The sequence below is a fragment of the Sminthopsis crassicaudata genome, chromosome 1, assembly GCF_048593235.1.
Source record: "Sminthopsis crassicaudata isolate SCR6 chromosome 1, ASM4859323v1, whole genome shotgun sequence".
NCBI lineage: Eukaryota > Metazoa > Chordata > Mammalia > Dasyuromorphia > Dasyuridae > Sminthopsis > Sminthopsis crassicaudata.
The window spans coordinates 350,387,865-350,402,896 of NC_133617.1; the positions used below are offsets into that span (position 1 = coordinate 350,387,865).

General features: G+C 34.2%; 1 protein-coding gene across 4 annotated transcripts in view; it reads left to right on the plus strand.

The window, feature by feature from the left end:
- The window catches only part of LOC141549566 (palmitoyltransferase ZDHHC11-like), a 173,440-nt gene that overhangs the window by 108,560 nt on the left and 49,848 nt on the right, over positions 1 to 15,032 (plus strand). For all 4 annotated transcript variants that reach the window (XM_074279191.1, XM_074279192.1, XM_074279194.1 and 1 more), the window contains one exon: positions 671 to 795. In XM_074279191.1, the coding sequence (XP_074135292.1) occupies positions 671 to 795 (125 nt within the window). The remainder of the gene's footprint in view (positions 1 to 670; positions 796 to 15,032) is intronic.

Below are 15,032 nucleotides of genomic sequence, written 5' to 3' on the forward strand. Positions count from 1 at the left end.
CCTTATTTTACAGATGAGGTAATTGAGGCAGAGGAAAGTTAATGGCTTGCCCAGGGGTAACACAGGTAGCCAGTGGTTGAAGCAGGATCTGAACTCAAGTCTTCTTGGTTCCTATACGTGATAGAACTAACTATGGCTACCACACACTCTATTATAAAAGATTATACCATAGATTCTTAGAGAACTGAGGAGAAAAAAGCCAGTCAGGCCCATAGAAGGACATAGCTCAAAACCAGAAATTGGCTATTGGGCTTGAAAATTAATCTTTTAGGAGCAGCTAGGTGGTGCAGTGGATAAAGTACTATCCCTGAACTCAGGAGGACCTAAGTTCAAATCTTGTCTCAGACACTTAACACTGCCCAGCTGTATGACCCTGGGCAAGTCACTTAGCCCCAATTGCCTCAGCAGAAAAAAAAAAATGTAAATGAATCTTTTAAAATGTGATTGGTATGGAATGAATATCCAGGAACATGGTGAAAGCATGTACACTTTTTACAGCTTGGGTTGAGGTAATGGGAAACTTGCCCTTCTGAGTTAGAGAAATATGATGGGCATAAATTTTTCTATGCCTTAGCCTCAGTGTTTAATGTGCAAAGCATTTGTCTGTCAAACTCTATTTGTATTTATGTCTACCCACATGACAAAGTTTGTCATTTTTGCTTCTCTCCAGGTATTTCTTTACTAGCGTGGCTTCTGCTGTTCTTGGTATCATCTTCCTCGTTCTTGTACTACTGTACATCTTCATCCAGTACTTTGTGAATCCAGAGGAACTCCGCACAGACCCCCAGTTTAAAAGTATAATATTTAATTTTCTTTTAGAATTTCATTTAAACAGGATAATTTCATGTTAAGTCTCTAAACTTTCCAGTAAACTTTTGCAGGTAAGAAGAGGTGATTGGTTTATAGAACTACTTTTAAAAATAACATTTCTGTGTGCTAAGCATTGTATTCAGTGTTATGTTTTGTTTTGTTTTTTTTAAATAATTTTCATTCTTCAGCAGGATGCTGTTGATGCTGACTTTAATTCTTTATTTTTTAAATTTAAAACTAAATAAAATAAGAAAAAAAACAAGATAGAAAAAGAAAGACAGAAAAGGAAAATTTTTAAAAATTGTCATGTCACCAGCAGAACATCAGGGAGGATTCAAAATATGTACCAATAAATTTCCATTTCAAGAAAGCATTTAATAATAGAGAGATCATGACTGTCTATCTTTTCTTTCCTTCCAATAAAGGTTATTCTTTTGTTCTCTGCTATATACTTTTTACTTTATTTTTTCTCCCTTTCCACCCTTCCCACCTCCTCCAAGCAGACTACAGTTAAGTATGGATATATTTATATATATTCATTACTTTTGTAAATATTATCTCCTCTGCTCCTAACATCCAGGATTCATACTACAGGTCATCTTACAAAAAACTAAGACCCCATGACTTGAGGTTAGGGATATCTAACCTAGTAGCTATTCCACTGCCACCAAGCTTTCTAGGAAATGGTAAGCCACCTATCAACCTAGGCTCTGTTAAGATCACAGTTAAAGACTCAACACAGGCAAATATCCTCAATAGAAAAAATAATTAGCAAGTTAATTAATTGGTATCTCTTTAAATTTTCATCCTTGAAACTAATCACATTCATTAAGGGGTATGCATTTCCTAAAAGAATTAATGCCCAGGAATAAAAAAAAATGTATTGAATTTATGTGAATGTCATATTAAAATTTTACATATATACTCATATTTCATTGCAAGAACTCAGGTTCAGATTACTCAGTTTGTAATTATATCTCTACTCAAGGGATAAGGTTTTACTTAAGTTTTTAAAAAAATAATTTATCCAGAAGCAGTATGGCATAGTAGACAGGAAGTCAACTTTCCACTGAGGAAGAACAGTTTCAAATCCCAACTCTGATGCTTATTGGCTGAATGATCATTTATATCATTTAATTGCTCAGTTCTAGAAGCAACTCTCCAGTATTCTAAATTGTTTTGAAATGATTGATCTTCATGAATAGTAGATTTTTCATTAAGAGCTCCATATACCTGTTAAGTTACTGATCCAGACCAACAAATGGTTGTTCTTCACCCAAAAAAGATATGCCTAAGAACTGAATTTATGATTTTATAATTTCTTTGATAGAAACTTTAACCAGTACTCAATAATCATAACATTGATCAGAAAAAACAGGCACTGATATAACAATAGCCCAAAGATTTCATTTATGACTATTACTATTAATAACTAGCATTTTTATGGTACTTTAAGGTTTGCAAAACACTTTACAAATATTATCTCATTGAGTCCTTACAGCAATTCTGGAAAGTAGGTAATGCTATTATCCCTATTTTACAGATAAGGTAATTGAGGCAGAGGAAAGTTAATGACTTGCCCAGGGATAACACAGGTAGTTGTGGTTGAAGCAGGATCTGAACTCAAGTCTTCTTACTTGTAGGTTTACCATTTTATCTATTCACTACACCATGAAACTCAGTCCAAGAAGTCATGGCACAATCTATACATCAGAGTAAGACTCTGCACCTCTATTTTCATACCACCATCTATTCCCTTTTTTCAACATTAGAGCCTCTTTAGTGAGGGATGGCCTTTCGGACATGTAGACTTTTTGCATATATTCTTTTCTATGACTAGCAGTGCAGCAAAAATCAGCTAGTTTTAATATTAATGACTATACAAATGATTATACATGAGCTATACCAAGAACCACTTTTGTTCTTGAGGGGCTACAAGAAAGTGACTCCTTTACTTTAGCATTGAATACCCTAAATATTCTTATGTTTCCAATCCTTTCTCACACTGTATCTTCACATCTGCACATCTTCACATCTGCAAACTTCTGACCAAATTAAGCTGCCCAGAATTTTCCAAATTTCATTTTCCCCACTTTGAATCTTTGGTCATCCCTAAAATACAGTTTCTGCTTGACTATTGAAAGTCTATCTGTCCTTCAAGACTCAATTCAAATGTCACTTTCTCCATGAAATTTTTCTTAATCATCTCCCAACTGTCACTCCCCCCAATACTAATTAGAAATGATATCCCTGCCTATGGACTCTCTTAGCACTTATATCTCTCAGATATATACTATTTTATATACTATTTTTTATAATGTACATATCTTGTCTCTCTAATTAGGTTCTTAAGTTCCATTAAAGCAGAGCATTCTCCCAGATCTTCAAGGGTTTTTTTTCCAGTTTATCATTTTTATTTGAAGTTTCGAGTTCTAAAATCTATTCCTCCCTCCCTGAAATGGTAAGCAACAAGATATATAGGTTACCCCATTTGCAATTATATAAAACATTTCCATATGTCTCATTTTGTATAAGACTTGAATAAAAGAAAGAAAAAAATGAAAAATAATATTCTTTAGTCTGTATTCAATCAATATCAGTTCTTTCTCTGGAGGTGGACAGTATGCTTCACCATTGGTTCTTTGGGATAATCTCAAGATTATTATATTGCTGAGAATAGCTGAGAATTCTTCATCAAACAATTTTGCTGTTATTGTGCATACATTCTTCTGGTTCTGTTCACTTCACCATATAAGTCTTTTCAAGTTTTTCTGAAATTGTCTTGCTTTTCATTTCTTATAGCACAATAATATCCCATTATAATCATATACTACAGGTTGTTCAGTCATTCCCCAAATGATGGGCATCACTTTGATTTTCAATTCTTAGCTATCACAAAAAGGTCTCATTCTTAATATGAAAATTATTTGCTTAGTTAAAACACTAGGGTATTAATGTAGTAAAAGAATTAAGAAGAGTTTTCTAAAGATATTTATAGGAGATGATGATTCAGTGGAAAATATACTTATGGAATTGAGAATCAAGTCTAACTTTCACTTTGCAGAATGACCTTTGCAACCATGAGAGAATCATTTAATTTATTTGGCTCCCAGTTTCTCTCTCATAGAATGAAAAAGTTGAGTTAGCTATTTTCTGAGATCCTTTCCATTCTAAAATTCTCTGAATCTCTGAATCAAAGATAATATGAGAAATATATTATATGACCTGTTGACACTTGGAAAGGAATTCAAAAGGTATGTAAAATGTAATAAAACTAGTAGGAAATAGAAAAGAAATTAATAACATGCTCAGAGATCTTTGTGTTGTTTTTCAGAACCAGATTCAAATACCATATCTGATACTAACTTTGGACGAACTTGCCTTGAATAAGGTTAACTCCCTGGACTAAAGTTCTCTCATTTGTATAATAAAGCACTGGGCTACATGATCTCTGAAGTCTCTTTTGGTTCCTGATTTATTAGCTGTGATTCATATTCTTATTTGTCTTGAATTCCATGTAGGAAGCTGTGATTACTTTCCTTAGTATCTATGACCTTATTGCCAATGGCTGAAGGACTTTTATGGTCTATGAAAATGATAGAAACAGGATTTATCTTTCCATTCATAAACTTTCTTTTTTTCCCCCATCCTACACTATCCATATTCACCTGCTTATCTTCTTCCTCAACAAGGCTTTGGTCAAATAGAAGCAGTAATATGTATTTATTCTCAAGTTCTTCCTTTAGAGGAACATCCCATTTTATCAGAAGAACCTAACAATTGAAAGGGTAATTTCTTGTACTTAATATTACACGTACACTCAGTGTATTCTAATACAGAAAAAAAGTAATACAATACTTTAATTTTCATTTACCGTCAATATCTACTTTATATTTCTCCATCACCACAAGTTGATAATGGCAGCATTTTTTTAATGGAAGAAAACTTTCTTTACCTATGCTCAGTCTTTTTTTTTTTTTTTTTTTGAATGAGGTGCTGCTTTTTTTTTTAGTCAGAAATCTGTGAAGAGCTCTCCAAAGAAATACAGGTTCCCCAATGGGTTTACCCCCATTCACTTTTCTGGAATTTGTTATGGTAGTCTATTTGGTTTGATGTAGATTGAGTTGTTTCTGTTTATTTGATTTTTTAAAGTGTTTTATTTGCATTGATATCACCATGATACAATAACTCACATTTACTTAGCATTTTACATTCATAAAATATTTTATTATTAAATATTTTGTATCATAGGACTATGTATTTAGAGCTGGCAAGGACCTTAGGGATCATTTCATCCCATCATTTAACAGATGAACAACCAGCACCACAGAGGATATATGACTTAAGATCACACAAATTGTAAATAGAAAGCCCAGGATTTGAAATTGTCTCTTTTGCCTGCAAATATAGTGCTCATTCCACCATACTATCATGCTTCCCATCTATGAAATAACAAAACATTTATTCAATTCTCTTTAGTGAGCATCCATGGACTGACAGGCACATAACTTTTACTCCTCCATGCAGAATTATAACTTTCAGTTATATGGTTGAAAGTGTTTCACAGTAGCAATCCCTTTGTTGATTTTTGAGGCAGTTTGGTTATTTATTTTGCCCTTTTTCTATTTCATTTTTTCCATGATTTTATCAATTAGATATTAAATATTGAATTTAACAGTTACTCTCAAGGTCCACTCATTCTTATGAGTCATTTTCTGGCTGTCATAATTCACAAAGATAAAATTTGGTATTTGATCTTCCTCTTGTTTGTCTGATCCATCAGCAATGATAAAAGAAAACCATTTTAGCAAAAAAGATCCAGTTTTAACACAAGGTTAGTTCAATGTATCACCGTAGCCTGTCCAACAGTGGCATATTATATTGAAGATTTCAGTTCCTGGGCCCATAGACTAGACCTGTCATTTCTCCCTACAGAGCTTTGACTGGATCCTCCTTTGCTCTTACTAAATTTTATATTGTATTATACTTATTTGTGCACATTCTGTGTGGTTCCCTTCCTTGTAGATTATAAGCTCCTTTGGGACAGGCACTGGATCATTTGTCATCTTCGTTTTCCTAGTTCCTGGCACAATACCTTTCCCAAATTAAGATCTTAATCATAACTATTTGTTGAACTGAATCAAATTAGAAAAAAATCCTACTTTTCTCAAACATATTGAATATGATTATTCTGAGAACCCCTCATCTTCATTGTTTGAAGCTTCCCTTTAACTCTAGGATAGGATTTAGTATTTGTTATGTCATGAACCCATTTATCAGTCTGATGAAACCTATGGATATTTGCTTAGTATAACACTTTTAAATGCACAAAATAAAATGCATAAGATTGAAAAAGAAACAAATTATGTTGAAATAGCTGTCCAAAAAAGTTAAAAAAATTCACTGGTAACTCCTACCCTATCAAGAGGGAGATGAAGAGTAAAGGCAATTTCATTGCAGTGAAGTGATGCTTCTAAGAAGCTTTAAATTAAGTCCTCTAATCTGATAAGTGACAGGTTAATTTAAGTTTCATCCATTTTTGACCATCCCAAAGGGAACACAGCTTTAACAGGATATCATATTTCCATAGACAATATAGGAATAGAATGTTTTATTCCAAATGTTTCCCCACCATTTTTTTTTGTCTCAGCAGTTTATATCTTTTATAGAAATGCTAAAAAAAAACTACATTTAGTTTGAGAACACAGTCTAATTATTAGCACATAACAGTTCTGAAATTCATAGGCCCTTGAAAGAAGAGTTAAGTATATTCAAATCTTTCTTACCACAGAGATTTGTTCCTGAAACAGTATCCCTAAAAGAATAATACCAGCATTTTTCTTGCAATCCTTCTTTTTAAAATACATATTATTGTAATTTGTTTTTACATAACCTTCATTCCCCAATATATACTTTCTACTTTCCCCTGCCCAGAGAACCATCTCAATGATTTCAATGCAAAAAAGGAAGGTTGCATAGATAAATATAAATATAAATATATATATATGTATATATATATATATATGCAGAGAGAGAGAGAGAGACAGACAGAGACAGAGACAGAGAGACAGAGACAGAGACAGAGAGAGATATATTGTGTGTCCTATTCTGGGATGTAAATGACTTTATTTGAAAAACCTATATAGCCGGCAGTAGAGGTGGGAGTGGGAAAAGGAGTTTTAAATCCTTCCACAAGTAAAATGATGGAGAGAACACCCATAAATACAACTAGAATTTAAAAATCTCTAGATGGCCAAGCTTAAGGCTAGCATAAATAGCAGAGAGATCCAAGATCCAAAAGGATCTCAACAGCCTAGAACAATAGACTGAATCTAAGAAGAAATTTAATAGCAATAAATATGAAGTCCTACACTTGGATTAAAGCTTTTTATTTTCATGACTTACGCATGGATAATTTTTCAATATTGACCCTTGCAAAACCTTGTGCTCCAAATTTTTCCTCCTTTCCCCTATCCCCTCCCCTAGGTGGCAAGTAATCCAATATATGTTATACATATTAAAATATGTTAAATTCAACATATGTAGACATATTTATACAATTATCTTGCTGCACAAGAAAAATCAGATCAAAAAGAAAAAAATGATAAAGAAAATAAAATGCAAACAACAAAAAGAGTGAGAATGCTTTGTTGTGATCCCCACTCAGTTCCCACAGTCCTCTCTCTGGTGTAAATGGCTCTCTTCATCACAAGATCATTGGAACTGCCCTCAATTCTCTCATTGTTGGAAAGAGTCATGTCTATCACAATTGATCATTGTATAATATTGCTCTTGCCATGTACAATGATCTTTTGGTTCTGCTCATTTCACCAAGCATCAGTTCTTGTAAGTCTCTCCAAGCCCCTCTAAAATCATCCTGTTGATCATTTCTTGGATTTTAAAAAAAATCCTTTTTCCAATCACAAGACAGTGATTAGATAAATAATTCAAATGAAAAAGATATGGGTATTCTAATGAACATTAAACTCCAAAACCAACAGAGTCACATAGCCAGAGAAACCCCCAAACAATAAAGAGATGTTCTATTATCTACTTCATTATTCTTAGTAGCATTGTTCTACCAAGGTTATAGAGAGCTATTCTTCCATTTTGGTCTGTCTTTCCTAGATCACTTTTATTTTTGCCAATTGGTTGAGGGATTCCCAATAAAAGTCCTAACCCTTTCAGAAAGTTTGCCCTACATAAACACACACACACACACACACACACACACACACACACACACACACACACATATGCACGCACGCACACACGTATACACATTCAGTTCCATTATATTCATCTAATTTTTTATTACCTGGTTATTTAGCACATATTTTGTCTTTTAGGCTTTTTGTTTTTCTTATAACAAATAAGGCTGCAATGAAGCTTTAAGTTTGTTCATTTGTTTTTTAAATCTGAGCTTTTTCTTGCTATCAATAACCTCCTTAGGAAATAGTCCCAGTGGTAGAATCTCTGGGTTAAAGGGCATAAGCAATTTACTAACATTTCTTGCTGAATTTTAAAGTATTTTCCAGAACAGTTGAACCAAACATTGTGACTTTCTCACCCTCTCTATTTTTAAAGCTGTTTCTATTGATTCTTCATCTTAATGAAGTACCCAAACCAATTACTTATGGAGTTAAGGGTAATGGATTATGGGAAAAAATTGCTTTTTGTGGATTCTTTTGGCATTTTTTATGGAAGATATCCTGCGAAAAATAGTTTTCTGCTTTTACACAAGCAAAAATATTTTAAACTATACTATGCCTATCTGAAAAAAAATGCTCCTAGAATATCTACTTGGTTCAAGGTTCTATATACGCTGGTAAGAATGAGGAGGATACACAGAAGTAGAAGGCATGATTATTATGTTAAAGCAAGTTACAATCTATATTGGTTGTTTCCTACATTATTACAGGAAGAGTTTTAAACAAATTGAGAGGAGGCTAATTCAGCTAATTCAGGAAAAGCTGTACATCGAAAGCATGGTAACTGCTTTCAAGTATTTGAAAGTCTCTCATAAGGAAAAGGATAAGTCTTGATGTGAGTGGCTCCAGAAGTCAGAGCTAGGGACAAAGGGGTAAGCAGAATTAAGTGTGAGTCAAAGAGGCTAGATTGGAAAAATCCTATTCAGACATTCCAGTTCTCTAATCTTCATCAAATCTCTCCACTTCTTCAAACCTCATTTTCTTCATTTGTCAAAGAGTAGGATTGGACTAGATCATCCCTATAGTTTTTTCAAGCTAAATCTAAATCCTGTGACCTTGTGATGCTGCAAATTGTAGTCTGATTATAATTTGATAAAAGGATAATTTTTCTAACCATTATATCTAACTCTTAAGTCCAATGGGCTGCTTGGCTATAACTAAGTAACCTAGAGACAACTGATATAGTCAATGGATAGCTAGCTCATTCATGACTACTCTGCTCACCTGACACAATAATGAAGCATTAATTAGTCTCTGTGTATGTGTCAGACACATCCAAGTTATGTGACCCTGAGCAAGACAGTTAATCCCCTAGTGATTTAGGCAGCTCTTTAAGACTATAACACGGGGTAGCAATCTGCTTTGACAAGAAGGAGCTTCCTCTCTTAGAAGTTTACTAATGAAATCTAATTTACTAATGCTCTCCAGAGGAACATAGTACCCAACAGAATAAGCCTCAGAGTCAAAACCAAATCTTGAGTAAAGCAACATCTATCTGTTTATACTTTAAAAACTAGAGTTGCTTTATTAATTATTCTAATACATATACTACAGGCCACAAATCCACAGGGACTATGTTTGAAGATTATGTTCCCAACGTTGCCTGAGCATGGGGAAAGGAAGGAAGCAAGCATACAACATCTTGAATGCCAACAGATATTGTGGTGCAGTCTTTCTTCCCCACTCTGCTCTTTCACCCAGTTTCCTTGGCTACTGCTACGTAAACACCCATTGCCTTGATCCTTTGGTCAGGATGACTGACCCTCAAGTGCTAAGTTCATTTCTGAAGCAGAGGACTGACCACCCACACATCCTCATTTTCCTTTCAGAGTTTGATAAATTCCAGATGGGAGGTTCTGTTGCTTCTCTGTTGATTGGAATATATCAAACTATTATCTTCTAACACAATTATTTGAGGCTATTTATGAAGTAGTTATTTTTTTTAGGAATCTGGTTTGCCAACTGGTACAGGCAATGATCACAAAAACAAACGAAAACAAACCCAAGCACATTCTGTTAACATGCCTATGACTGTGTTATAGGTACTCTTCTTCCATCCTTTTTCAGTGTAGTTCAATAATTTATCTGTCTTCAAAAGAGAGATACTGTGCTAATCCTTAATAGAGGAGGAGGTTACAATTTAAATTTCTTCAAAAAGCATAAGCTCATTTATTTCAAGTTGTAGAGAAGTTGCAAAGGACTTCTTTTTGGAACTGATCCAAGGAAACCTTCCTTACAGATTTTGTCCTTTTTCCTTTTTTCTTTTTAATAGGAGCAATTACTTCCTAAAGTTATGCATCCTCTGTCCTGTTCTCTATAATAACTGCAGCTCCACAATAAATGAGGTTTCTCAGTACCCTAAGATGTGCTTCATCTTGATTAGTGACTTGAAACCATGGAAGGCAGTTAGATGCTCTTAGCATTTCCTCATTTCCTTTGAATATCATTTCCTATTCATCTCATTTTTATCTTTTTCATCCCTATTTTAAGATTTTTCCCCTAAAAGAAAACAGAAGCAAAATTAAAACGAGAATAGTTTTAAATTCAATCATCATATCAGCATCTTTGAACTGTTTTTGCTCTTCCTCTTGCCCCAGATTGAGCTTTATCCAAAATACTTTTGTTGCCTTTGACCCTCTAATATCAGATTTTTTTTCTGAACCTATTTCTCCTGATGCCATTCTCACAGGACCATGCTATTCATTTGTATTCTGAATTGTTTGCCCTTGTTTTCATCTTCCATATCCATACCTTTAAAAAATTTAAGTTGGATGATTTTTCTCTATGCCCACATTAGCCTATTTAGAAAGTCCCTTGCTTTCTTCCATATAGCAAAGGCTTATATTCATCTGGCTAAATAGACAACATCCAATCTCTCTTAAACTGATTTCTCTTGAAGACTTTTTATGAGACTCTTACTAATCATTTCTCCAAAATCATTAAAAGGTGCTCTTCTCAAATCCAGGGTTCATGCCAGATTATCCTCTCCCACTTGTAAATATTCTCTCCTTGAACTCCATGAGAGAGAGCAGAAATAATTTTGTGGAGTTTTTAAATCTTTTTATCCTTAGTACCTAGTATAATATCTTAAAATTAGTAAGCATTTCATAAATACATATGTGTTGAATTTGACTGAAGTATGTCTGGAATTCTGTTCCTTCTTGTTATGAAGTCCAAGTTGGAGCAATCACTTCCTCCCAAGGATCCCATTCATCTCAGAACTTCAGTGACTCCTTACTGGTCAAAAATCAAACTTGGAATTCAGCAGCTCCTCAAGTCCTCTCCTCTCCTTTTGAAGGATGAAATTATCATGAAGGCAGTTCAGAAATTGTTAAAAACCTCAAGTCCAACTCATAGCTGACCAAGAATATCATTGATACTGTCTCTGCCTAATAGTTATTTCAGCCTTCACTTGAAGATTTCTGGGGAAAGGAAGCCTACTACCTCCCACAGCTAAGTTACAACTAAACTCATTCCACTTTTGGGAAGCCCTAAATATGCCTCCATATCTTTACCATTCCTGGTTCCACACACTGGGGCCAAAAAGAACAAATTTAATCATTTTGATTCCAGTCCTTCAATTATTTAAAAGGGCTCTCTTGTTGCCTCCTAAATCTTAACTTCTCACTAAATTCTCCTAACTCCTTCAAACTCATTGTCATACGGTTATTGTTTCCAGTCTTTTCATCATATACTAAACTCTTCTCCAAAATATCTCCATTTATAATTGTCCTTTCTTTTTAAAAATGTATTTCCCCCCCCCCACCAATTACATGTAAAAACATATTTTAACATTTTTTAAGTTTTGAGTTCCAAATTCTAATCCTTCTTCCTCGCCTGAGATGGTAAGTAATATAGGTTATATAAATGCAATCATGTGAAACATGTGACTATCCTTTCTAAAATAAACTGAGCTTCTAGATTGGTACATAAAACTCTGACAAGGCCAGGAGTTCTACAGGTGTTTATATCTATTGCTCTTATTATTATGCCTCTCTTAATGAAAGCCATACCAATATTAGCTTCTTTGGCTTCATTGCATTATGACACCTATATCAGCATCAGTTATTGATTAATTTATCATTGGATCAGATTTTGAAAACTAAAAAGGAACTTAGTGCCCATTAAATCCAATCCCCTCTTTTTTTTTTAATTTTTATTTTATTTTATAATTATAACTTTTTTTTTTTGACAGTACATATGCATGGGTAATTTTTTACAACATTATCCCTTGCACTTACTTCTATTCAGATTTTTTCCCTTCCTCCCCCAACCCCCTCCCTCAGATGGCAGGCAGTCTTATACATGTTAAATATATTACAGTATATTCTAGATACAATATATGTGTGTAGAACCGAATTTTTTTTGTTGCACAGGAAGAATTGGATTCAGAAGGTAAAAATAACAGTTTACACTCATTTCCCAGTGTTCTTTTTCTGGATGTAGCTGATTCTGTCCATCATTAATCAATTGGAATTGGATTAGCTCTTCTCTATGTTGAAGATATCCACTTCCATCAGCATACATCCTCGTACAGTATCATTGTTGGAGTGTATAATGATCTTCTGGTTCTGCTCGTTTCACTTAGCATCAGTTGATGTAAGTCTCTCCAAGCCTCTCTGTATTTCTCCTGTTGGTCATTTCTTATAGAACAATAATATTCCATAACATTCAAATACCATAATTTACCCAACCATTCTCCAATTGATGGACATCCATTCATCTTCCAGCTTCTAGCCACTATGAAAAGAGCTGCCACAAACATTTTGGCACATACAGGTCCCTTTCCCTTCTTTAGTATTTCCTTGGGATATAAGCCCAGTAGTAGTATGGCTGGGTCAAAGGGCATGCACATTTTGATAACTTTTTGGGCATAATTCCAGATTACTCTCCAAAATGGTTGGATTCTTTCACAACTCCACCAACAATGCGTCAGTGTCCCAGTTTTTCCACAGCCCCTCCAACATTCATCGTTATTTGTTCCTGTCATCTTAGCCAATCTGACAGGTGTGTAGTGGTATCTCAGAGTTGTCTTAATTTGCATTTCTCTGATCAATAGTGATATGGAACCAATCCCCTCATTTTATAAAGAAATTGAAGTTCAGGAAAACATCTTTACAATTAAAGGTTTTGATAGAAGTCTCATTTCCAAAATATATAGAGAATTGACTCAAATTTATAAGAAATCAAACCATTCTCCAATTGATAAATGGTCAAAGGATATGAACAGACAATTTTCAGATGATGAAATTGAAACTATTTCTACCCACATGAAAAGGTGCTCCAAATCATTGTTGATCAGAGAAATACAAATTAAGACAACTCAGATACCACTACATACCTCTCAGATTGGCTAAGATGACAGGAAAAAATAATGATGAATGTTTGAGGAGATACAGGAAACCTGGGATACTGATGTATTGTTGGTGGAGCTGTGAACAGATCCAATCATTCTGGAGAGCAATTTGGAACTATGCTCAAAAAGTTATCAAACTGTGCACACCCTTTAATCCAGCAGTGTTTCTACTGGGCTTATATCCCAAAGAGATTTTAAAGAAGGGAAAGGGACCTATATGCACCAAAATGTTTGAGGCAGCCCTCTTTATAGTGACTGGAAACTGGAAATTGAATGGATGCCCATCACCTGGAGAATGGTTGGGTAAATTGTGATATATGAATGTTATGGAATATTATTGGTCTGTAAGAAATGACCAGCAGGATGAACACAGAGAGGCTTAGAGAGACTTAAAATGTTTTGCTGAGTGAAATGAGCAGAACCAGAGATCATTATACACTTCAACAACAATACTATATGAGTATCCCTTCTAATCTTGTCTGCATTCATTTTGTACAAAAGCTTTTTAATTTGATACAATCAAAATTTTCTATTTTGTGATCAATAATGATCTCTAGTTCTTCTTTGGTCATAAATTTCTTCCTTCTCCACAGGTCTGAGAGATAAACTATCCTATGTATTTCTACTTTATTTATAATCTCATTCTTTATGCCTACACCAGGAACCCATTTTGACCTTATCTTGGTGTATGGTGTTAAGTGTGAGTCAATGCCTCGTTTCTGTCATACTAGTTTCCAATTTTCCCAGCAGTTTTTGTCAAATATGGAGTTCTTATCCCAAAAGCTGGAGTCTTTGGGTTTATCAAACACTAGATTATTAAAGTTATTGACTCTTTTGTCCTATGAACCTAACATATTCCACTGATCAACTAGTCTATTTCTTAACCAATACCAAATGGTTTTGATAACCACTGCTTTATAATATAGTTTTAGATCTGGTACAGCCAGGCCACCTTCATTTGATTTTTTTTTTTCATTAGTTCCCTTAAAAGTCTTGACCTTTTGTTCTTCCAGATGAATTTTGTTATTTTTTTCTAGGTCATTAAAATAGTTTTTTGGGAGTCTGATTGATATAGCACTAAATAAATAGATTAGTTTAGGTAGAATTATCATTTTTATTATATTTGCTTGCCCTATCCAAGAGCACTTAATATTTTTCCAATTGTTTAGATCTGACTTTGTGTGGAAAGTGTTTTGTAGTTTTGCTCATATAGTTCCTAACATTCTCTTGGCAAATAGATTCCCAAATATTTTATACTATCAGCAGTTACTTTAAGATACTTTGTATCTCCGATGGATTTTATTAGTGATATGTAAGAATGCTGATGATTTATGTGGGTTTATTTTGTATCCTGCAACTTTGCTAAAGTTGGATCCATCTTTTTCTCTTGAGCCCGTCTTTCTTTTTTCTCTCTAGGCTTTGACTTCTTTTTAATGTTCAATTCACTTGAATTAGCAGATTCCTGTCAGAGCCCCAAGGCTTTGTACTAATTAGGAGGTACCCTATGCTGTTGTCCATCAACGGTGGCCTACAAAAATTCAGCTTCAAAGTGCTCCTCACTTCTGTAGGGCTTTTCCCCTTTATCTTTTCATTCCAGACCAGGTTCTAACTACCCAGAAGTTAATTCTTCATATCTCATAATCTGCTTATGCTAC